We start from the raw sequence: 24,121 nt of genomic DNA, 5'->3' as shown, positions 1-24,121 counted from the left end.
ATTAAACTTGACAATCCATTTTTTTCTTAAAGACTTATTTATTTTATGCATAAGAGTACACTGTAGCTGTATTCAAATACACCAGAAAAGGGCATCAGATCTCATTACAGATGGTTGTGAGCCACCATGTGATTGCTGGGAATTGAACTCAGGACCTCTAGAAAAGCAATCAGTGCTCTTAACCACTGAGCCATCTCTCCAGCCCAAACTTGACAGTCCTTATTTGTTTGTTTATTTGTTTGGTTTGATTTTTCAAGACAGAGTTTCTCTGTGTAACAGAGCCCTGGCTGTCCTGGAACTCACTACATAGATCAGGCTGGCCTTGAACTCATAGAGATCTGCCTGCCTCTGCCTGCCCAGTGCTGGGATTACCTCTGTCACCATGTCTAGCACAATCCTTTTGTGATTATTTTGGCATTTGACATTATAACAAAGGAAGATTAATGTAAAAGTGCAGATTACAAGATTGGAAAGTTAGCTCAGCAGATAATAGCTCCTACTGCCAAGCCTGCCAGCCTGAGTTCCATCCCTGGGACCCACATGGTGGAGGGAGAGAAAGCAGCTCCAGAAAATTGTCCTCTTACTAATGGAATAAAACAATCTTAGTGCCGAATACACTCCTCCCCTCCCTCCCTTTTTTCCTTCTCTTTTTCCCTTCCTCTCCTCTCCCCTCCCCTCCCCTCCTTTCCTTCCCTTCCCCTTCTCTTCTCCTCTCCCTTGTCCATCCTTCCTCTGAATTTCTCTGTGGTGTTATAGATCAGGCCCAGGGCCTGCTAAACGAACACTGTGCTAGGAACTACATTCTCTAACCCACAATGCTATTAAATAACACTTAATTTCATGGTTTTGTTTCTTTGTTTGTTTGTTTTGGTGAGTTTTTTGTTTTGTTTTTTGTTTTGTTTTTTTGTTTTTTGTTTTGTTTTGTTTTTTGAGACAGAGTTTCTCTGTATAGCCCTGGCTGTCCTGGAACTCACTCTGTAGACCAGGCTGGCCTTGAACTCAGAAATCCACCTGCCTCTGCCTCCCAAGTGCTGGGATTAAAGGCGTGCGCCACCACTGCCAGGACAGTTTCATATTTTTGTTTTACAAATGTTCTTGATTTTTGTGTGGTCATTGTTCTAATTGCTTTTATTCAAGGTTGAAATTTTAAAAGAAAAGGAGTGCTTTTCTGAAAAAGAAAGAAGAACTATAGACTTTGTTCATCAAATTGAAATGCTTTATTCAGGACACTTCCAGGAAAATGCACAGATGCAGGCTTTCCCCAGGTAGGTTCATTAGGCCCTCGGGTGATAAGGAAAGGATCATGGGTAGTACTCCATTTGTAGTAACTGTGGAACTAGACATTCGGTGGGAAGGAAAGGAAAGTTTGCATGTTAAAGAAGGGCAGCCGAAATTTCCTGTCACTTCAGCGCTTGTAATCAGAGTTATATTCCACCTCCAGCAGATAAAAAGAAATGGCTTTTTCCTTCAAAATTAAAAATAAATATATATAATGTCACTGTTTTAGGTATTGGATAAAGGAACAGGACTGTTTCAAACACAAATCTGTCTTGGATACATTCCTCAAATGTGATAAAAAAGATGAGTGTAACAAACAAGACTATAGAATTGCATTGAATTGGGCTCACCGGTGGGATCTGCAAACACAGGAATGTACCCTCCTCCCTAGAATAAGTCCACAAGGCAAGTATAAAAAGGCCAGAAATATGACCGTATTAAATGGGAGAAAGTTAGGCCTTAATGTTTTAGTATTTGTGAGTCTCCTCTTTAGGAGCCTTTTGGGGGGAGGTTCAGTTTCTTTAAAGTCCAGTCGTTGTATTAAGACCTCTTGATGATAAAGTGTTTGTTGTGGTTTACTGCAGGGTGTTGAAAACTGTCCTAGGGTTAAAGGAATGGGTATCGTCAAAGCTAAAGGTTGTCATTCGGGCTCTGCAGTGACAGTCTTGTTTTTCCAGACAGTTTCTTATGTAAAGTGGGTATTAGTAGCACACGGGACTCTGGAGCATAGCTGACAGGCCGAGCAGTGAGAAGTCCTGTAGCATCAAACTGATGTTCACTATGGCAGCCTAAGTTCTTATGTGGCAGAGAAGAGTTGACAACTCCCAGTGCCCACTTCATTCTAACTCCTGGTAGTGAGGAACACATCACTCTTCCTGTCTCTACTACTGATTATAAAATGAACAAAGCAAAATAAGAAAACTAAAAAGTAGAGGGCCTGAATAAATCACACACAATATGAGTACAAGTAGCCAGTAACCATAATTCACTGCTGGTTTAACAGGTGTTCTGTTCTTCATGTAGAATACAAAGCATGTTCACCAGAAGCCCTGTGGAGACACCTCACAGCTCGCCATGACTGGTCAAGTATCAGCTTGTGGATGGAAGAATTTCAGACCCAGGAAACTGTGTCACCTCAGCAGAGCAAGTGGCCCCCTCTGAGTGCTGACATCATTGAGCAGAGCACTTGCTGCAACCGTCACATGAGGAACGAGATTTTAGATAAGCTGGCCAGGTACTGTAGCTGCGAGATCAGAGCAGGTGGGAGAACAGAAGGAAGGGAATCAAAACATGACGTGAAGAGGACCCTGCTTACCTGCAGCCTGCAGGCCCCATCTGTGTTCAGTGCGATGGCACGCCTGTGCTTGTCTCTCTGAACTGCCACCAGTTCAGTGCAGTGTTGCTCCATGATGTAACATTCAAAGGGTATTGTCCTAAGCCGTTGTTTTGAAATCATCTGGTTTTAATGTCATGGCGTGGTGAACAGATTCTCAAATTGCAGATAGAGGTTCTCCCTGCAACTTCTCATGCCTTCTGTTATTTTGTTTGGCCTGGAACTTGCTATGTGGTGTTTTCTGATGTAGAACTGTCATTAGAAGTTTAAGGAACAAGTGGCTGGAGGTAAGAGTTAGTTACCCCAGGATCAGGTGTCCTGTAGCTGCCTCTACTCTTATATAGTCAGTCAGCATACTCTGCTGTGACCGCCTTGATCTGCAGAGGACGGTGGGAATGAGAGAGCAGGGTGGCAGTTTTAGCTCATTTCTAAAACTAATCCTACTAGATCTAACCGTGTGAACACCGGTCGTGTGGCTCAGCAGTAGCAGTAGTTTTCTGTGGCTCAGTATGATCTGCCTTCCCATGAGTATGCAGAGCCAGAGCCAGGGGAGAGAAGAGAACTGCCTAAGTCTCTCACTTGGGGATGGGGCCCTTCAACATCTGGTTCTCTGGTCCTCTCACTTAGGGATGGGGCCCTTCAACATCTGGTTCTCTGGTCTCTGTATCTCATTGAGTTAATGTTCTTTTTACTAAAAATGACATATTGTAGAATTTGTATAATCAAAATATTTGCTTCAGTATTTGGTTTAGAAGTAATCTATCTGGTTTAATATAAATTGAGAAATTAATTCATGCTGGGCATAGTGGCACACGCCTTTAATCCCAGCACTTTTGGAGGCAGAGGCAGGCAGATCTTTTGAGTTTGAGTTTGAGGCCAGCCTGGTTTACATAGTCAGTTCCAAGACAGAGTCAGGGCTATGTAGAGAGATTCTGTTTTGAAAAAACAGAACAGAGCTGGAGAGATGATTCAGCAGTTAAGAACACTATCTGCTCTCCCAGAGGTCCTGAGTTCAATTCCCAGCAACCACATGGTGGCTCACAACCATCTGTAATGGGGTCTGATGCCCTCTTCTGGTGTGTCTATAGACAGCTACAGTAGACTCATATACATAAAATAAATAAATAAATCTTTAGCAAAAACAAAACAAAAGACCAACTAGTCAATGAGAAAGAAAGAGAGAAAAAAAAAGAGAGATCATGATATCTAGTATGTAAATATTTTTCTATTATGTAGATATATTAAAGTGGAAATCATTCCATTCTATTAGATTCATAAAAATCAGCAAGCTAAGCATACATGAAAAATTCCTTACCCCGAATCATTGAAATCTAATAATAATCATTCTGGCCAACATTATACAATTGATAACAAAAATATAAGCATTCTCTTTAGATTTGAAACAAGAAAAGCCAGCAGCCAGCCCCTCTTGAAGTGCTTTTTGGGCTCTGTGTGACCTCAGTAGCAATCCCAGCAGGTCTTGGTTTGGGTTTCTGTTTGGATTAGAACAATCTGATTTTAAATACATGTATAAAAATTTGAGCCACGAATCCATAGGAAAAACTTGCCGTAAAGACAGCAAGGTTAGCCGGGCGGTGGTGGCGCATGCCTTTAATCCCAGCACTTGGGAGGCAGAGGCAGGCGGATTTCTGAGTTCGAGGCCAGCCTGGTCTACAGAGTGAGTTCCAGGACAGCCAGGGCTACACAGAGAAACCCTGTTTACAAAAACCAAAAAAAAAAAAAAAGAAAGAAAGAAAGACAGCAAGGTTTACTATAAAGCTGCAGTGATCGAAACAGTAGGAAAGACGGAAGAGCAAGAGCAGAAATGGACCTGGACATGTGTGATCATTGGTTTGTATCCAACAAGAGCCGTCCGGTCCCGCAGAGTGTGAGGAAGTCGTCTTTTCCTGGAGAAGCGTGGTGATAAAAGAGCGGACGTGCAGATACCTGGGCAGAGATTACCCGCACATTGAATTGTTTCTGGGTAGACGTGAGACCTAAACGTCAGATGTGAACGCATAAGAGCTTGGAAGAAGCTGTAGCCCTGTGACCTCGGGGAGTTGGGGGCGTTGCGGGGGGGGGGGGGGGGGGCTTGCTTCCCAGATGTCTCAGGCAGCAGGGAAGGACTTACTGAAACCAAGAGAACTGTTTGGCAGCATCCTTAGTGGGAGGTGTCGGCCAACTTGCAGTATCCTATTGCAGAGCCAATATCTCTGACCCCTCCAGCTCTTCTCACTGGGAAATCACAGCCAGACAGATGAGCATCCAGGAACACAGCAAGGGGAAGAGGAGGTTAGGTCCAAGGAGATGGAACACTAGATCCAATTCGTGGATATTTCACCAATGAGGAAGCACAGTGGCCAGTGTGCTGGCTAGTTCTGTGTCAGCAATACACAAGCTATAGTCATCTGTCTTAGTTAGGACTTCTGTTGCTGTGATGAAACACCATGACTGAAAAGAAAGTTGGGAAGGAAAGAGATTATTTGGCTTACATTTCCACAGCACATCATCAAAGGAAGTCAGAACAGGAAGTCAAACAGGGTAGAAACCTGAAGGCAGAAGTGGCCATGGAGAGGTGCTGCTTACTGGCTTGCTTCTAATGGTTTTTCAGCCTGACTTGCTTTCCTTCCCAACTTGCTTTGCTAATGGTGTTTCATCCCAGCAATAGGAACTTATGTAAACCCAGACAGTAAACACAGGAAAATGAGATTTCTTTCTCATTTTTTTTTATTTGTTTGTTTTTTGTTTTATTTTTAGAGCCAGGGTTTCTCTGTGTAGCCCTGGCTGTCTTGAAACCCACCCTGTAAACCAGGTTGGCCTTGAACTCACAGAGATCCACCTGCCTCTGCCTCCAGAGTGCTGGGATTATAAAGGCGTGTACCACCACCACCACCCAGCTCTTTCTCATTTGTAATCCTGTAATTGTGAATTTATTTTTCTAAAATCTAGGAACAGCTGAAATGACCCACAAAGGTTCAACAAAATATGGCATGAAGGTTATTACTGTGGGTGTCACCATGGATGGATGACCAGTGTCAAGTAAAGAAAAGGGGAGAGATAACATGCATTCTCACTGCTTTGGGTTTTTTTTAGTGTAAAGTTCAAAGTAGACAAAATCAAACCATGTGTTATTTGAGGTTGATTATAGTTATAAAACTATAAATAAAGTTAAATAGTTAACACAAATATCAGGCAGATAGGGGTTGCTGAAGAGCACACAGTAGGAAGATATACACCAGTAGTTTCCAATCACAACTGTCTATACTCAGCATGTTAGTTACATGCTGTATCTATTTTCAAAACATCTATAGTTTTTTTTTTTAATACCTTTCTTTTTTTTTTTAATTTTATTTATATGAATACACCACAGCTGTCTTCAGACACACCAGAGGAGGGCATGAGATCTCATTTCAGATGGTTGTGAGCCACCATGTGGTTGCTGGGAATTGAACTCAGGACCTCTGGAAGAGCAGTCAGTGCTCTTAACCACTGAGCCATCTCTCCAGCCCCACATCTATAGTTTTTAAAAAGATTAATTGATTTGTATTTCATGTACATGAGTGTTCTGCCTGCATCTCTATCTGTATACTACATGTGTTTCTGGTGCCCATGGTGGCCAGAAGGGGGCATCAGATCCTCCGGAACTGGAGTTACAGATGGTTATGAGCCACCATGTGGGTGGTAGGAGTTGAACCCAAGTCCTCCCGAAGAGCAGACTGTGCTTTAACCACCAGGCCATATCTCTGGCCTTCATACAGTGTTTCTTTGAAGTCTGTGTGTTTTTCATGTTCTTTCTGTATGGCAATTATAACGCATTCAGTAGTAACTATATAAAAAGTAATATTCTAAGTGCAGGTTTCCATCTTGTTTAGTGGTTGGTGTGTTTAAGTGCTCTGGTTTCTCTGCAGATTTGTAGAAGTGTGTCTGATTTGAACCTTGCACTTCTTTAACTTCTCATCTCTCAAATCTGCCCCACAGAAGTGGCATTTTTCTTGCATCTGAGCTGGAAGACTTTGACCTTCTCCTTCTAAGACTGAGCCGGATTGGGGGTGTGATGCAGGACACCCTCCCCGTGCAGAGCTACAAATGTGCAGCAGGCTGTGACTTTCATTCCCGGTTCATCCTCTACTGTTTAGAGCACAGCCTGCAGCATCTTCTCTACGCCTATCTTGACTATTACAAGTGAGTACTGAGCGCTGCGTCGGGGGTGAGTGGAGCCTTAAACAGGGTCTTACAATAAGCTTGAACTCTTGGCCTCCTGTCTGTCACTTAAGTGCTGGGATTGCAGGTGTGTGCCATCTGCCTGCCTACATGAACTGCTGTGGTTTTGTTTGCTTTAAAGACAAAGTCTCAGCATGTAGCGCTGGAACTCACTGTGTGTTGTGTGTAGACAGAGTTGGCCAAACATCACAGAGGCCTACCTTGGCTCCTAAATTCTGGTATTAAAGTCGTCAGCTGCCATGTTTGTCCCCAGAACTCCTTTGAGAAAACATTAAGGATTGAGAAACTGATCCTTTTAAAGTGGTTTCCATCTCTTGCTTGGCACATGTGTTTTCTCAGGGTGATGTTCAACTAAAGATAGCTCTGGGTTTTATTGATAATGTTAGCCTTTAGAATTACTGGATGTTAGAAGAAAATAACGTGTCTGGGGATGGCTGCCAATGGCAGAGCCTTTGTCTGTCATGTGCAGGCTTGTGGGTTTGTTCACCAGCACTGCACGGTGGGTGGAAGTGGGGGGTGGGGAGGGATGGAGAGCATGTGTCTTTTAAAGCTTAAAAGACAGAGAGATTTTAGAATTCATACAGATGAATATACAACCTGTGGAATTTTGTTTGTGACCATTGCTAATTGTTATTGAATCAGTAATAGCAGCATTAGATATAGTTTTTAATATATTAAGTGTGTGTGTGTGTGTGTGTGTGTGTGTGTGTGTGTGTACTCGTGGTGGGGAATGATAGGTGTTTGTCTTACTCTGTAGTTCAGGATGGACTTAAACTTACAGCAATCTTCCTGCCTTAGTTTCCTGAGCACTGAGATTACAGGTGTTGGATTTTATAGGGTTATTCGCATTGCTGGAATCAACCCAAGGCCTTGTCACAACAGGCAAGTGCTCTACTACTGAGGTACAGACCCAGCTAACCTTAAGGGTTTTTGAGACAGGGTTTTGCTGTGTGGCCTAGGCTGGCCTGGGCTGCATGTGCTACCTTAGACTCCTACACTGAGAGTGCTTTTCTAGTGTTAGTTATCACCTGAGCAAATGTGCTTAGAACAGTCATGCTAATCCCAAAGGTGTGTGCTTGTTTGTTTTTAAATATAGACTTAGTCCTGGAAATTGTCCTTTTTTGGAAAAGAAAGAACTACATGAAGCTCACCCTTGGCTTGAATTTCTGGTTCAGTGTCGGCAAGTTTCCAGTAACTCAACAGGTATTCTGTTCAGTGTTAAATACACACAGTTTCTCTAGGTAAACAGTGAATCTATTGAATGGCATTTATCTTGGAGACTCTAAGTAAATCCTTTGGCTGTAGTCAAGTATCTGACTGTGATTCAGGTTCACATTTTACTAATGAAATAGAAAACCAAGAAATGTTAGCCTCTGGCCTGCCAAGAAAAGTCAGAATTGGAGCCGAGAGCTTCTCTGGTTAAGTCTCCTTCACTTCCGCCTCAGGCTATGCACTCCACTGTGTCACTCCACCAGCTGTCACAGGCTCAGTTCTCACGGTGGTAGATTGACATCTCCTTTTCACATGGAACTGGTCTGTCTTCTAGATACCTGCTAAGACTCTTTCCTTCCTTCTCCCCCTCCTCCCTTTCTCTGTCTCCCCTCTCCCTCCTTCCTTCTCTCCTTCTTTTTTTTTCTTCCATCTATCCTTTTGCAGTGCTAAGGCCTCTCCTATGCTAAGTACATGTACCTCAGGCATTATATATGTGGAGGTCAGAAGACAACTCTGTGAAGTTGGTTTTCTCCTACCTGTTGTTGGGTTCTGGGAACTCATAAATCTTTTGGTCTGGAGCTTCTAATTAGAAGGAAAAGAAACTCTGGTATATCCTTGGAGCTGCTAAGACAGCTGCTTGGGTTATGATCAGACAGGAATGCCTTTTACCATCAAGCAGTCTAGCTCCTGGTGTTCCTCAAATTCTGGGGAAAGTGGAGGGCAAGCACTACATATACATCAAGCAGTTCATCAACAACCAGTCTTTACACAGTGCCCAGTTTTGCTGCTGTTCTGGGTGGTGGTACACACCTTTAATTCTTCCACATGGGAGGCAGAGGCAAGGCCAGCTTGATTTACAGTGAGTTTTCTATTTCTGTAGGGTTGTGTAGTGAGACTCTGTCTCAAACAAAAAGAAGGAAGCCACCTGCAATTCTCAACTAGGTAACACCAGCATAGATCTAGCCCAGGCTTATGGGAAGATGACTGCCCACAGTGGCTGTTGGTAACACAGTCATGTTTTCTTCAGTTTCTTTCTTCTTTCTCTTTCTAACTACTCTTATGTTATTCTCTAGCAGGTAGTCTTAGCCCCTGTTTGTGTAAGAGTACAGAAAGTATCTGTATTTTGTAACTGCCTTTGTGTAATAAGACTTCTCCTGCATCCTTAGACACAGTGATCATTTCAGTGTTAGCACAAGATTTCACTTAGTAAATAGTAAGATTTCATTTAAGCCCCACTTACTATGCTCTCGTTTTTGGACAATGAGCTTGTCTTTGCATTTTTTTCTTATTATAAATAATGGTCTTGAATATATCTTTTTTTTTTTTTTTTTGGTTTTTTTCGAGACAGGGTTTCTCTGTGTAGCCCTGGCTGTCCTGGAACTCACTCTGTAGACCAGGCTGGCCTCAAACTCAGAAATCCGCCTGTCTCTGCCTCCCAAGTGCTGGGATTAAAGGCTTGCGCCACCACCGCCCAGCTTGAATATATCTTAATATCTTTGTTTCAGATAAACTCTTTAGTACATATAGGTTTCTGCATATAAAATTACTAGTCAAAGGCTGTTGAAGGGCTTTACTGTCAGGCCACATTGCTTTTGAGTGAGGTTGTACCTTTGCCCTGTGTCCTGTTCACACTGACCGAAAAACAGTGACACTGGATGGTTTTTGTTGTTGTTTTGTTTTTTAAATTACTGCTGATACAGTTGACTGAGGCATCTGATTTTTTATTTTGCCCAAAGGATCTAATTTCTTTAGAGTGTCACTTGTTGATTCTTTATTACCTTTACATTTTCTTTGTTTGAAATCTTTATTTTTATGAAGGTGGATGTCCCCCAACACATACATACACACCATATTTTAAACTTAGGAAACCTTCATACTGTGGATAGACTTAAAAAGTATCTTTCTCAGAATTATATGTCTCTTTATTTGGTGATTATCCCTTTTATTTTCAGATCCCAAACTGATCTTTCAGGCTAGCCTTGCAAATGCTCAGATTTTGATTCCCACCAACCAGGCCAGTGTGAGCAGCATGCTGTTGGAAGGACACACCCTCTTGGCCCTCGCTACCACCATGTATGCTCCTGGGGGTGTCAGCCAGGTACGGGCAACACTTGAAATTATTGTGGAGAAATAGGGTTGATTTTAAACTCAGCACAGAGAATCCGGATTGTGTCAGTCTCACTTGGTGCTGAAGTGTGACTGTTATCAGGTATCCCGTTAGGTCGGATGAAACAAGTTAGGTGAGCATGAAACAAGTGAATTTCACAATTGAGTGTCCTGAGCCAAAATGGAACTACTGTGTGACCAAAGAGTCTTTGTCCCTTTGGTGTGTTGTCCTGTTCACACTGACCAAATAAGATAGAGTCAGGATCTGGTTACTTGTGGGAGTAAATGGCTTTTAGACTGTGGCTTGTGGTACATCTTAGCTATTTACCCTTTTTAGAAGGTTTACTTTAAAGCATACATTTTAGCTTTTCCTGTGAACTCCTTTGAGGGGCCACATGGGGGTGTGCTCCTCTGCTTTTGAAGATCCAATGACTGGATAGAGGGAAAACATTAGTCTTTTCCTCAGCAGTTTCTGCCTGGTGGTAATTAACCCTTAGATTACTGCAGTGTAGTCACATGACTAAGCTCCTTAGCCCTGCTTTTAGTCACTTGTCAGACACTAGCCATAGACTACAGGTCAGAAGAAAGGGCTAGGAATTATCTATCTTAACTTATTGGAAATTTTTATTTATTTGTTTTTTATTTTTATATTTATTTATACAAATAGCATTTACTTATTTATTGGTTTTTTTAATTTGTTTTTTTGAGACAGGGTCTCACAATATAACTCTGACTGCCCTGAAATTCCATATGCAGACCAGGCTGGCCTCAAACTCACAGAAATCAACCTGCCTCTGCCTCCAGAATGTTGTGATTAAAGGCATGCGCCACCACATTTGGCTATTTTATTTGTTTTTCTGAGGCAGATTCACTATATAGTCCAGGCTGGCCTGTAAACACCCTGTGTAACCTGTGCTGGTCGTGAATTCTTCGTGATTGTCCTGGCTCAGCCTCCCAAGTACTGGGATTCTATGTGTGCACCACCATGATAATGTAATAGTTGTGTGTGTGTGGGGGGGGGTGTTCTTATGATATTAATGAATGTGAAATATAAATATCATAAGCGTTATACTAGTGATGACTTTTTTTGCAGATGGCATAGGCCTTGAAAACAACTGACATAGCTCTTCCTACCCTGCAGGAAGCTGAGGCTTGATGTCTGACATGTAGTCCAGAGGGAGGCAGCCATTCCATCCTGGAGCAGGGGACTGCTTTACCAGTGCTGCTTCAGAGGCACCTTCTGAAGTAACTAGTTTTTAAATCTCAGAGTATGTACCATCCAAACATCCCTCCTCAGCTGTCATGTGTCTTCTTGTATAGGTCATTCAGAATGAAGACAGCGAGAACTGTTTGAAGAAAGTGGACCCCCAGCTACTGAAGATGGCCTTAACACCTTACCCAAAGCTCAAAGCTGCGCTCTTCCCACAGTGCACTGCTCCTAGTATTCTGCCCTCTGATATTACACTCTACCACCTCATTCAGGTACTGCATTTAGAGAACTGCTTCTTATGTGTATCAGCCAAGGCTTTGGGAGGAAATCAGAAAACCTTATCTCCTTTAAACAGTGAACACAGAATAAGGAATTGTGGCAAAGAAGAATGGAGCTATGCACCTGTGCCCAGAGGGATTACATGGAAACCTGTGGTTTTGCTTCTATTTCAGAGGGATTTTCAGACCCCCTGAAGCCTATTCAAGGTCTAGATTAGAAGCATCTTTTGCCTGTATCTCTGTTCAGCAGGCCTTCTTCATTACATACATGTTCACAGTATCTTCAATCCAACAGAAGTTCAGTTGTTCTTTAGAGAATAAAATTCAAATTCTCAGGATGGACTAATCCACTTGAAAGTGTGGCTCACAGATGAGACAGGATTGCTTGTTTCTGCAATGCCGTGAAATCAGCAGCCTGTGCTAGAGGGCAAGTCTGTCACACCACTCAGTAGACTCTCCAGGTCAATTTTTTGTAAAGAATTTACCAAGGAATGGGGCTGTGGTGTAGTGGTTAAGAGCACTCAATGTTCTTCCAAAGATCCTGGGTTTGATTCCTAGCACCCACATGGCAGCTCACACCTGTAACTCAGCTCCAGGGGATCTGCTGCCCTCTTCTGGCCTCCACAGATTCTAGACACACAATAGGTGTGCAGACATATGAGTAGGTACAACATTCATACACTCAAAATCTTAAAGGAAGAATTCCTGAAGAAGACAGCCTCATGCTGGCTTCACATTCTGGTACCCCGGTCTCTGCCATGCAGAGTAGTACTGTGCAGTGTCTGTATGAACTAGATACTTCTGTGCAATAGTGCTTAGCCCAGATTTGGCTCAATGTAGTGATCCTCCTGTCTCAATATCTCAAGTGCTGGGATCAAAGGTGTAGACAGTCCCTTGGTTGTATAGCATTTGGATTGAGTTTAAACATAAACCATCTCACAAATTCTTTATTCTTTTCAACTTGACTTAAATAGTTTTATTTTGTTTTGTTTTACATAGCCCTCAAACTCACTATGTAGTCTAGGATGGCTTTGAACTCTTGATCCCCCTTCTTCTACTGCCTCAGTGTTGAGATGACCGGTGTGCATCACACATGGCTGTTTGTTTATTTTAAAGTAGTGTCTTGCTGTGTTCCAGACTGACCTCGTAAGTCCTATGCTCAAGTGATCCTCTTGCCTCAGCCTCCTGGATGCTGGGCCTGTGGGCACAGACCATCGAGCCTGTGCCCAGGTAGCTCTGTGTGCACACTTGTATTCATTCACGTGGCTCTCTCTGCATGGCTGTGCAGGTGCACACATGATGTGCAGGTGACACACGAGCCAGTGTGTGTGGAGGGCAGAGGTCAACCATGAGTGATGGTCCTTTGGAGCTGTCTCATGTTCTCTTTTGGGGTGGGAGGGAGCTATGTTCAAATAATTTATGTTCAGAACAAGAACATTTCATTGTATTTGGTTCTGGGGATCAAAGTAAGGTCTCGTATGTTCTGCCAAGCATTCTACCAAAGTTGTAAGTAATGAGTCACCCCTGGAGGTCTGCCTGTCATTCTGTTTATTGTCTTAGGGTCAGTAAAGTTTGGAGTCTGAATGCCTTTCCCTCTTTTTCAGTCCTTGCCACCCTTTGATCCCAGCAGATTGTTCGGCTGGCAGTCTGCCAACACACTAGCTATAGGAGGTGAGTCCCGAGCAGCTTGGCTTTGGAAGCATTCAGGTGATACTGAGAGTAGACGTCTTTATATACACAGTCATCCCCTTTTTATTTCCCGTCCTTTCTATTGTAAAGTACTTCTCAATAAAAGACACTTTGCTGGAGAGCAATTGAGAACATGTAAGTGAAGAATCAGTTTACTCAGTTCCTAGCTGGGTACATACTTGGGAGCAGATCTGAGCCTCTGTCAGTCTGTGGCTCTTCCTTTTCAGAAGCCAGGCTTGCCACATAGTGTCCTAAGTGTTGAGCATTGGTGGTAACAGCCAATGAATAACAGCTCCACCTCGTGCTGGCTGATGGCCTTGAACACTTGTTTTAACCTTTTCATTAGTTTCCTTTAAAACAAGGCAAATAATAGTGTCCCTTCCTGTGCTGTGTAAGGAGGAAGGTGGGGTGTCTTTGGGGGGTTGGTTGACATGTTTTTGAGGCAGGGTCTTGTACAGCCCAGGCTGAACTTGAACCTGCCGTTTAGTTTAGAGTGACCTTGGATATCCGATCCTCCTGCCTGTCTCTCCCTACTGCTGGGATTACATGAGTTTTCTATCACATCTGACTTATGTGGTTCTGGAAATAAATCCAGTGCTTTATGCACATGAGGCAAGCGCTGTACAACCGAGCTCCATTCTCCACCCTAAGATAAGGTGGGTTTTATTTTTTTAAAAGATTTATTTATTTTATATGAGTACAAGTCACTGTCTTCAGACACACCAGAGAAGAGCACCAGATCCCATTACAGATGGTCGTGAGCCATCATGTGGGTGCTGGGAATTGAACCCAAAACCTCTGAAAGAGCAGCCAGTGCTCTTAACCGCAGAGCCATCTCTCCAGCAAAGTGTTTTAAAGCTCTCCATTTACTGGATACCAGGTCCATACGCACTGCTGTCCTCTGTAGAACATAAGGATTTTTCTGAGTTTAGGGTTACTGTTCAATATCATATATGATGCCTCTGTTTCCTTGCTTATAATGTTAAATTCATTCTACCTATGCTCATGGAAGTACATCAGAATGTTTGACGTATAGTAGATGTGTATCAAGCGTATTGACTACCTAAAAATGAATTTTCTGATCAAGTGCTTTAGCGCTGAGCCATATCCTCAAGCAATAAGAAATGAATTTTCTAGTGTATGCTTTATAAATTGAGTTTTATATATGCCCCATACTGTGTAGACAGTGATTAGCAGGCACTTTTATATATGCCCCATAAAGTGTAGACAGTGATTAGCAGGCAGTTTTATATATGCCCCATACAGTGTAGACAGTGATTAGCAGGCAGTTTTATATATGCCCCATACTGTGTAGACAGTGATTAGCAGGCAGTTTTATATATGCCCCATACAGTGTAGACAGTGATTAGCAGGCAGTTCTGCTGTGGAAGAGCCAACATTGCACGTGCAGTTCTGAAAGCGCGGGGATGAAATGCTTTACCTTTTCCCCAGATACAGCCAGTCAGCCCCCACACTTTTCCAGCCCTGACCTGGTGAATAAATACGCCATAGTGGAACGTCTGAATTATGCATATTATTTACATCATGGACGCCCATCATTTGCCTTTGGTACTTTTCTGATCCAGGAGTTAATCAAGATTAAGACTCCCAAGCAACTGTAAGTGATAAGAGCTTAATTTCTGCTCTTCAAAAAAGTATGTGTGTGTTTTACTAGTGCATTTGTATGCCTTTGCTCTGTTTTAAATGTATTCTTTGATAGTCTCATGGGGTGCGTTTAGATCGTTCACCCCTTACCTCAGTTCCCCCCCAACCCCCACCTTCCTACTTACCCAGCTTCATATTCTGTGTGTCTGTCTCCCTCTCTCACCTGAGTCCACTTAGTGTTGGCTGTCTGCAGCTGAGCCTGAGGCCTGGGATTCTGTGCATTTCCCCTCTTCCAAGCTTGACTTTTGTCTGGCTTGAGTTTATGCTGGTCTGTGAGTTTGTGTGTGTTCCTGCTTTGCTGTACCTGGAAAGCCTGTTCTCTTGAAATCATCCATCACCTGTGCTTCTTAAAATCTTAGCTGTCCCAGCTGGGGGCTGAGCTCTCTGAAGTCTCCTGTGCTCTGCAAGCTGATCAGTTATGTGTCTCTGTGATAACTGACATCTTGTGCCAGAAGCTTCTCTGATGAGGGCTGAACAATGTACAGATCTGAAATTCTGACTTCAAGCAGCCCCAGGGGTCACTGAGGCAGGCAGAGGCAGCGGACTGCATTTGGATGGTGACTTTGGTTTCCATTGTGCTCCTCTTCATTTCAAGGTTTTGGCTTTGCTGTGTGTAATATTTGCTAATGGAAAAGGAAACATGTTTAAAGTCACACGGCAGCTGCTCGGGCACAGTAGCCAGAGCAGGGGGATTCCACAGATGGTGCATTTTGTATTCCTGAGCTGTCGTTACTCCACTGCATACAGAAGTGGGAGAACTGTGTGATGTCATTGGCAGCTAACTATGTTTCTGTTTTATAAGTTTCACGGAGATGCACCTTGAACTTTGTCTTAGGAGTACAGTCTCATGATTCAGTAGTTCAGAAAGGTGAAAGTTAGAGACACAAGTCCAGCCTCCAATTCTTCATATTAAAGGGTTGGCAATGTCTTGTAGAGCTTTCTAGAAAACTTTCTACATGTATAAAATACACAGCTGGGTCCTCTAAACTGTGCTTTCACAAGTCAACATCAGAGCCAGAGAGATGGCTCAGCAGTTAAGAGCACTGGCTACTCTTCCAGAGGAACTGGGTTCGATTCCAAGCACCTACATGGCCACTCACAGTTGTGACTCCAGGTCCAGGGGATCTCATGCCACTTTCTAGCCTCCATGAGCACTAAACACATATAATGCACAGACATCCATTAAGACAAATGCTCATATATATCAAACAAAAGTAAAAGGTAGTATTGATCTCAAAAAAGGTAGTATCGATTTTCTAGGTAGCTTGTGTTCATACCATACTTGTCTCAGATCACAAGTTCCAGAGCTTTTGAAAGTTCTTCAAGTCTCCTTGGTGGAGATGGAAGCAACAGTACTTTGGGTTCTGAATAACTGCTTTAAGAGAACATAAATCTAAGGCCAGCAATACAGCTGAGCAGGCAAAGGCTTGCTACCAAGGCTCACACCCTAAGTTTGATCCCTAGGATCTGCATGGCAGAAAAGGGAGGTGACTACTGCAGATAGCCCTGACTACCACACTCACAGCATGGGACATATTTGTTCCTCTGCCCTCCATCCAACTGACCAAATAAACTGACTTGGGGCTCCTAGCACCACAGCCATTGCTGTATCTGCCATCTCTTCATTTGAAACATGGCTGATTTGATCCTTCAGACATAACTACAGATATGACAGCCATCCTCCAGACAGATTTAACAGCTGGCTCAGGCCTGTTTTCTAGCTGCACCTCAGCCATTTTGTGGAAACAGCTTTGGAGACCAGCCGCCTTTATTAGATATTGATGTTGGCCATGTTTGTACAAAGCAGTAACACTGCTGCATCCATGAAGTCACAGACAGCCATATTAGGAGTGCTGCTAGCCTGGCGGGAACAGGGTGTTGTCCATGACCAGGGTGCTGTCTGTGAAGTCACAGACAGCCGTGTTAGGAGTGGTGCTGGCCTGGAGGGACCAAGGTGTTGTATTTGCCCTTAGAGCAGTGGTTCTCAAACTGTGGGTCTCGACACCTTTGGCAAACCTGTCTCTAAAAATATTTACAGTACGATTCACAACAGTAACAAAATTACAGTTACAAAATAGCAACAGAATAATGTTATGGTTGGGGGTCACCACAACATGAAGAATTGTATTAAAGGGTCATAGCATTAGGAAGGTTGAAAACCACTGCTCTAGGGCAGCATGTTGCTGACTGGCAAAATCCAGTGTGATCAGCGCAACTGGACATAGAGGAACATTCTGTTATTTAAACACGACTGGTCTGGCAGGGCGGACATTCCGTATAACCGTATGGCAAGTATCCCGGGATACTGTTGTCTTTCCACGGTCCTATTTTGCAGTGACATCTTTGCAAGGACAGGTGTAGCTTTTCTGCTTCTAAGACTGTTTTCTTCTTCTTTAGCCTCAGAAGGCCATTAGCAGCATATCCTTGTGCCTTGTATAGCACCTTTGTCCTAATTTCTGTGATTAGAACTTGACTTATCTGGGATGTGGATCACAGTGTCCAAATTGGCAAAAAGGACCTTGGCACTCTGTGGGTCGCTCACCCTGTTCTGGCTTCGAGGGTCTGTGTAATGTCAACTGGAAGTGCTGCTGTTTGGCCTTCCACATCTCCCCAGAGAAAAACTCAACGTTTCTTTTTCTTTTTTTTAATGCATGAGTGTTCTGTCTGCATATACACCTGCATGCCAGAAGAGGGCATCACATCCCTTTAGAGATGGTTGTGGTTGCTGGGAATTGAACTCATGGCCTCAAGAAGAGGAGCTAGTACTCTTAACTGCTGAGCCGTCTCATGAGCCCATCACTAACTTGTCTTAAAAACAAAAATTTCTACAACAGTGGTATTGCCATTCCAAACAAGTAGTGCAGTTCATGCTTATTAAATGTTCCCAATTAAAAAAAAATTAAAGAACATGTAAATCCAAGGAAATAGGGTTATAGTGCCCTAAAATAAAAGGTTTCGGCCAGGCGGTGGTGGCGCACACCTTTAATCCCAGCACTTGGGAGGCAGAGGCAGAGGCAGGCGGATTTCTGAGTTCAAGGCCAGCCTGATCTACAAAGTGAGTTCCAGGACAGCCAGGGCTACACAGAGAAACCCTGTCTCGAAAAACCAAAAAATAAATAAATAAATAAATAAATAAATAAATAAATAAATAAATAAATAAATGGTTTCACAGGAGCCTAAATGAATACAAAGGGAAAGGAAAAGATCAAATAGAAAGCTCTCTGCCATTAACATGGTTCCAGTTCCTTGTCCTGATGAGAAGCAGCTTTTAAACGTGTGCGTGTGTGTGTGTGTGTGTGTGTGTGTGAGAGAGAGAGAATATAAATAGTTTGTGTTGTGTGTGTATAATGTATGTGGGTTTCTGTGATGTGTGTGGTGTATGTGTGTACATGGTTTGTGTGTCTGTGTGGTGTGTGTGGTATGCTGTACATGGGTTTTTGTCTGTGTGATGTCAGTGTGTGTGTACATCAAGTTACCCATGGAAGTCAGAGGACAGCTTTTTAAAAAAGATTTTATTTTATTTTTATGTCTGGTGAAGAGAGCTCATGCATGAAGGAATCTAGAAGAGAATGCCAGGGCCCCTGGGGTTGCAGTTAGAGGTGATTGAGGGCTGCCTGATGTGGGTGCTGGGGATCAAACTGGGTGATAAGATTAGTAAGCACTGTTGACTGCTGAACCATCATCTCTCTGGCCTAGATGTTTGTGTGTTGTTTCTCTCCACCGTATGAGTCTGGGAGATCAAACCAGATTGTCGGACTTGGTACCAAGTATCTTTACCCACTGGGCCATGTCCCCAGCCAATGCGACAAATAATGCTTATTTCTGATATAATTTTGATCTCTTTATTTTTTAGGATCCAGCAAGTAGGCAAGGAGGCCTATACCTTAGGGCTCTCTTCATTCCACAACCCTTCGGTAGGGGCTGCCTGTGTCTGCTTCTTAGAATTGCTTGGCCTCAGCAGCCTCAAACTCAGAGTTGACCTGAAAATGGCGAATGTAATTTTGGGCTCCAAGCATAGAAACGAAGATGCTCACCCCAGCTTCATCAGAGAGTCTCTGGGTACAGCACCTCGCACTCTGCCATGTGTTGTCTACAGGAAATGAGGGGCAGGTCAAAAGTTTGGAGGTGGAAATGAAAGTTTTCCACTTTCTTTCACAGTTCATATTATTAATCTCACTTTCTTAGAAGTCGTTTTAATTGGGGTTGAATGACCCCCAAGCCTCACTACTGTAACAAAAATGCCCAGGTCTGACTTTTTCTATTGAACACACACAGGCACACCTCACACATACCACACACATAATTATATGTCACACATACATACTACCTGCACCCCATATACATGTTACATATGCACACCACACATACACACCACGCATATATACACAGCAATACATACATCACACATAAACACCACATGCTCCTGTACACACACACACACACACACACACACACACACACACACAATCTATTACAGTTGGTCATGGTGTTCTTAGTCAGGATAATCACTAAGAATTCAAGACCAGCATGAGTTACACAGGAATTTTAAAACCGATGCTCCCTCATGATGGCTTTGATCTTACTAGGCCTTTTCTTTGGTTATTTAGAGATGGGGTCCCATTGTGTTCTGTCCTGCTTAGGCTGACCCTGACTTGAACCTAAGCAGTTCATCTTGCTCAGCTGGGGCTACAGAGCTATGCAGCTGTGCCAGCCTAGGTCTTTTTGCCTGTTTCTTACAGCTGAGAAGCTGTCTAAGCTTGCTGATGGTGACAGGGCAACCACAGAAGAACTGCTCCTTCTCTTGGAGGAAGGCGTGTGGGACAGCGTTGAGCAGCAGGGCTTTAGCAGGTTTGTGAGTTGCAACCCCAGCCTCTTTAGTAACCTGACTGTGCCAACCAACCTGTGTTGGACTGCTCTCCCTTCAGATAGCTTGCTCTTTCATCAGCCCCCTCCAACCTGGGGTCTTACTCAGCCAGCATAGGGCAGACAGAAAGTAGCTACCCATGGGATTCCCTCTGTACAAATGAGAGGGAAGTCTGTTATGCTTTGTAGGCAAGAGACGTGGTGGGGTTTTGAGATTATTTTTATGTGTATGAGTGTTTTGTCTGAAGGTATATCTGTGTACCACAGAAGTGCAGTGGCCTCAGAGGCCAGGTCCCTTGGAGCTAAAGTTACAAAAGGTTGTGAGCAGTGTGGGTGCTGGGGACTGAACATGGGTCCTCTGCAGGGACAGCAAGGGCTCTTAACTACTGAGCATCGCTCCAGCGTGAGAGAGGTAGAAGGGTTTTTTTGGTTTGTTTTTCAAGATAAGGTCTCCCTGTGTAGCCCTGGCTGTCCTGGAACTTGCTCTATAGACCAGGCTGGCCTCAAACTCAGATCCATCTGCCTCTGCCTCCTGAGTGCTAGAATTAAAGGCGTATGCCGTCATATCTGGCTAGTTTTTTTTAAGTAGTGTAATAAATATTCGGTATATGTTAAAAGCATGTATGTTTATTATTTTACATCATTTTTGTATTTTTATTACTTTTATTTTTACCACAATGGAGATGAAGCTCACAGCCTCACACATGCTAAGCATGTACTTTACGACTGGGGGATCCTGCCTACTCATGTTGAATGGGTTTTTGTTTGTTTGTTTTTTGTTGTTTGAGGTTTTGTTGTTGTTGTTGCTGCTGCTATTTTGGTTTTTCAAGACAGGGCTTCTCTGTGTAAGCCTGGCTGTCCTGGAACTCACTGTATAGTAGACCAGACTGGCCTCGAACTCACAAAGATCTGCTTGTCTCTGAGTGCTGGGACTGAAGGCGTGTGCTACCACTGGCCAGGCTCGCTTTATTTATTTTATTTTAAAAGAGAGTATGCTCTGGTTAATTTATTTAATTTTTTTCTTATCTCCTAATTTTAGGCTAGATCTATATTATAGGGGCGTGTGTGTGTACACATGCACACATATGTGTCAAGGTGCCCATGGAAGCCAAAGATGTTGATCCACTGGAATTAGAATTACAGGGTGTTGCCAGGCGGTGGTGGTGCACGCCTTTAATCCCAGCACTTGGGAGGCAGAGGCAGGTGGATTTCTGAGTTCGAGAGTTCAAGGCTAGCCTGGTCTACAGAGTGAGTTCCAGGACAGCCAGGGATACACAGAGAAACCCTGTCTCGAAAAAAAAAAAAAAAAAAAAGAATTACAGGGTGTTGTGAGCTGCCTAATATGGGTGCTGGGAACCAAATCCAGGTTCCCTGCAGGAGCAGTAAACTCTCTTAACGACTGAGTCATCTCTCTGCTCCCCTAAAGCTATACTTTATTTACTTATTTCAGTTTTTTTGAGACAGATTCTCACTATGTTGCCCTGGCTGGCCTGGAACTCCCTCTATAGAGCAGGCTGGCCTTAAACTCCTAGATAGCCCTGCCTCTGCTTGTCTGCCTTAGAGCTAGCCATATTTTAATGATTTTTTTCCTTCTGCTATCCATCCCCAATTTTAATTATAGGTTGTCCAGTGAGTCCAGCAGCCAATGGGCATTAGTGCTACAATTCTGCGTGCTCCATGATATGAAACTGAGTGTGTCCTATCTTAGAGAATGTGCCAAAGCAAATGATTGGCTGCAGTTCCTGGTTCACAGCCAGCTCCACAACTACCAGCCAGAAGAGGTAAGCCACACTTCCCAGAACTGTGTTCTCCATGATTGTCTGCTCGAGACCCACATTTGCTGAGTCTATAGCCTGGTGTCAGGCAAGGGGGTAATCATTGGAACAGATGTGGACAAGTTTCTAGGATTCTAGGTTGAACATGGACATTCACTCAAATTCCCTTAAAAACAACCAACTATGGTGGCTGGGGTCTATAATCTCAGTACTATGAAGACTTAGGAGGCAGGATTGCAGGTTCTAGGTCATCCTGGGCCAGATAGCGGGGTGTTATCACAGACAAGTCGGAAGTGTCACGTAGTCATCTCGGATATAGCTCGGCATTATAAAGAACCATCCTGAACCATGTTTTTTTGTTTTTGTTTGTTTGTGTTGTTTTATTGTGGTTTTGTTTGTTTGAGACAGGGTTTCTCTGTGTACCCCTGGCTGTAATGTAACAAACCTCTAACTCATAGAGATCCACCTGCCTCTGTCTTCCAAGTACTGGGACTAAAGTGCTACCACCACCTGGCTTTTCCTGAGCCTTTTTGTAAAAATTCAGTCTATGAAAAGGAACATTGAGTGTGTTTTAATCGTCTCTCTAGGTGGAATCTCTTCTTCAGTATTTCAGTCCTGTCCTTCAGAGCCACTTGAAGCTGGCTTTTGAGAAACTGTCATCGGGGTCCATCTCTAGGGACAACAACTGCCTCCAGGAACTCCAGAAAAACAAAGAAGAAACAAGTGATTTCTTTGAAGTTCTCCAGCGGTGCTCGGATGAGCCAGCCTCTTGGTGCTGGCTCCTGGCTGAAGCAGTGAAGTGTCGGGTTCCTATTCTCAGTATCTTGGCCTCCTGTATCCAGGTGAGGGGCAGGAAAAGCCTAGGGAGCCAGAAAGCAGCAGGCAGGCAGAGAAGAGCTGCCCACTGCCTGGTGCTTGTGCTCCACCTGCTTGGTGGTTTAGTCAGGACAGCGGCAGGTGGGGGCTGACCTGGGCCGTAAGCTGAGACCTGTCTCAGATGGCTTGGTAGTTATGAGTACATTCTGCTCTCACAGAGGACCTGTGTGTGGCTCCCCGCACCCGTATTTGGTGGCTCACACTTTGGACTTCAGAGGCTTCAATGCTTCTGGGTTTTGTGGGCACCAGCACTCTCAGACACTCACACACATAATTAGAAATCAAGTCAGTCTTTAAAACCGTCAGACAACAACTACAAAACAGAACAAAACACGGGCAGGAAGATGGCTACAGGCAAAGCCTCTTGTTACCAAACTTGACCACCCGAGTTTGATTCCTGGGACTCACATGGTAGAAGGAAATAACTGACTCCCACAGGTTGTCCTCTGGCCTCCACACATGCTCCATGATGTGTGTACATGTACACACACACACACACACACACACATCAGCCAGGGCTAGAGAGCTGGCTCACTAGTTAAGAGTGCTTGTTGCTCTTGCAGAGAACTGGAGTTCAGTGCTCAGAACTGCCTGTTATTCTGGCTCTGGGGATCCATTGTCCTCTTCAGGCCTCTGTGAGCATCAGCACACATGGGCTCATGCATGCAGAGACAAAACAGAGAGCAAGAAGAAAGAAGGGAGAAGGGAAAGGGGGGAAGCAGCAGGCTGGGAGGGGCTTACAGTAGGCACTGGGGACAATTGTGAGACTCCTACACTTGCTTCCAAGGTCACTGAAAATGTCTGTGCTTCCAGACCTCAGGCTGTCCGTCCACTGGGGTGTCTCCTGATACCACTGATGCCTCCAGTGGGGACTCAGTCCCTGGCTGGCCCTCGGGAGGGTGCTCTGCTCACCCTCTTCTTCCTTAGCACCTTGTTGGGGAAGGGATTCTCACAAGCTAATTCCAGCTAGTGAGTAGAGTGTTGTCGTCCTCTGTGGCCTTGGACTTCAGGATAGTTCACACATGTCCCTTACGTGTTCATCAGGCTGTGTCCTGCTTAGAAGCTTTCTGAGCCGCCTGGACTAAGAAACAGAGTGAGGTCTTCTAAGCAGGGGCTGTCCGTCTGTGTGTCCTTTGTATATCTGTATAATCGAGGCCCAGTTCCTTCAGTTTGAAACATTCTTATCCAATGGTAGGGTGCCAGTGTTGTCCCCTGTCTCTGTGTTTGGATTGTCACCTCTGTGGAGGACAAGGTTGCAGCTGAAGCAATGGGACACATTCAGGTCTCTGTAGAGGACCATCATTGGAGCCTCGAGGACCTGGCCATCATCTGGAGAACTGTATTGACAAGACGGAAGAGCCACACTCTCATCCGAGGTTTCCGGCTCTTCATTAAGGTATTTTACACACACACACACACACACACACACACACACACTTCACTTCAGACATTCCAGAACCTCAGTGTGTCAGCATAGCATTCCTTGGCTTTTTCTTATTGTCAGACCTGGTGTTTTTTTTTTTTTTTTTGAGACAGAGTTTGTCTGTGCAGCCCTGGCTGTCCTGGAACTCATTCTGTAGACCAGGCTGGCCTCAAACTCAGAAATCCTCCTGCC

At 43.9% G+C, this 24,121-nt stretch overlaps 1 protein-coding gene across 3 annotated transcripts in view; it reads left to right on the top strand.

Moving 5' to 3' along the window:
* Spg11 (SPG11 vesicle trafficking associated, spatacsin) overlaps positions 1–24,121 on the top strand; it is a 68,294-nt gene that overhangs the window by 27,795 nt on the left and 16,378 nt on the right. For all 3 annotated transcript variants that reach the window (XM_028766860.1, XM_028766861.1, XM_028766862.1), the window contains 14 exons: positions 1,138–1,265; positions 1,508–1,683; positions 2,302–2,512; positions 6,590–6,793; positions 7,929–8,035; positions 9,997–10,142; positions 11,471–11,632; positions 13,243–13,309; positions 14,780–14,945; positions 18,846–19,051; positions 19,732–19,840; positions 21,477–21,636; positions 22,218–22,472; positions 23,702–23,902. In XM_028766860.1, coding sequence (XP_028622693.1) covers positions 1,138–1,265; positions 1,508–1,683; positions 2,302–2,512; positions 6,590–6,793; positions 7,929–8,035; positions 9,997–10,142; positions 11,471–11,632; positions 13,243–13,309; positions 14,780–14,945; positions 18,846–19,051; positions 19,732–19,840; positions 21,477–21,636; positions 22,218–22,472; positions 23,702–23,902 — 2,298 coding nt within the window. The remainder of the gene's footprint in view (positions 1–1,137; positions 1,266–1,507; positions 1,684–2,301; positions 2,513–6,589; positions 6,794–7,928; positions 8,036–9,996; positions 10,143–11,470; positions 11,633–13,242; positions 13,310–14,779; positions 14,946–18,845; positions 19,052–19,731; positions 19,841–21,476; positions 21,637–22,217; positions 22,473–23,701; positions 23,903–24,121) is intronic.

This window comes from Grammomys surdaster, unplaced genomic scaffold (assembly GCF_004785775.1).
Source record: "Grammomys surdaster isolate TR1022 unplaced genomic scaffold, NIH_TR_1.0 170, whole genome shotgun sequence".
NCBI lineage: Eukaryota > Metazoa > Chordata > Mammalia > Rodentia > Muridae > Grammomys > Grammomys surdaster.
Note: the sequence above shows the minus strand (reverse complement) of the source record. Positions and strands in the feature narration are given on the sequence as shown.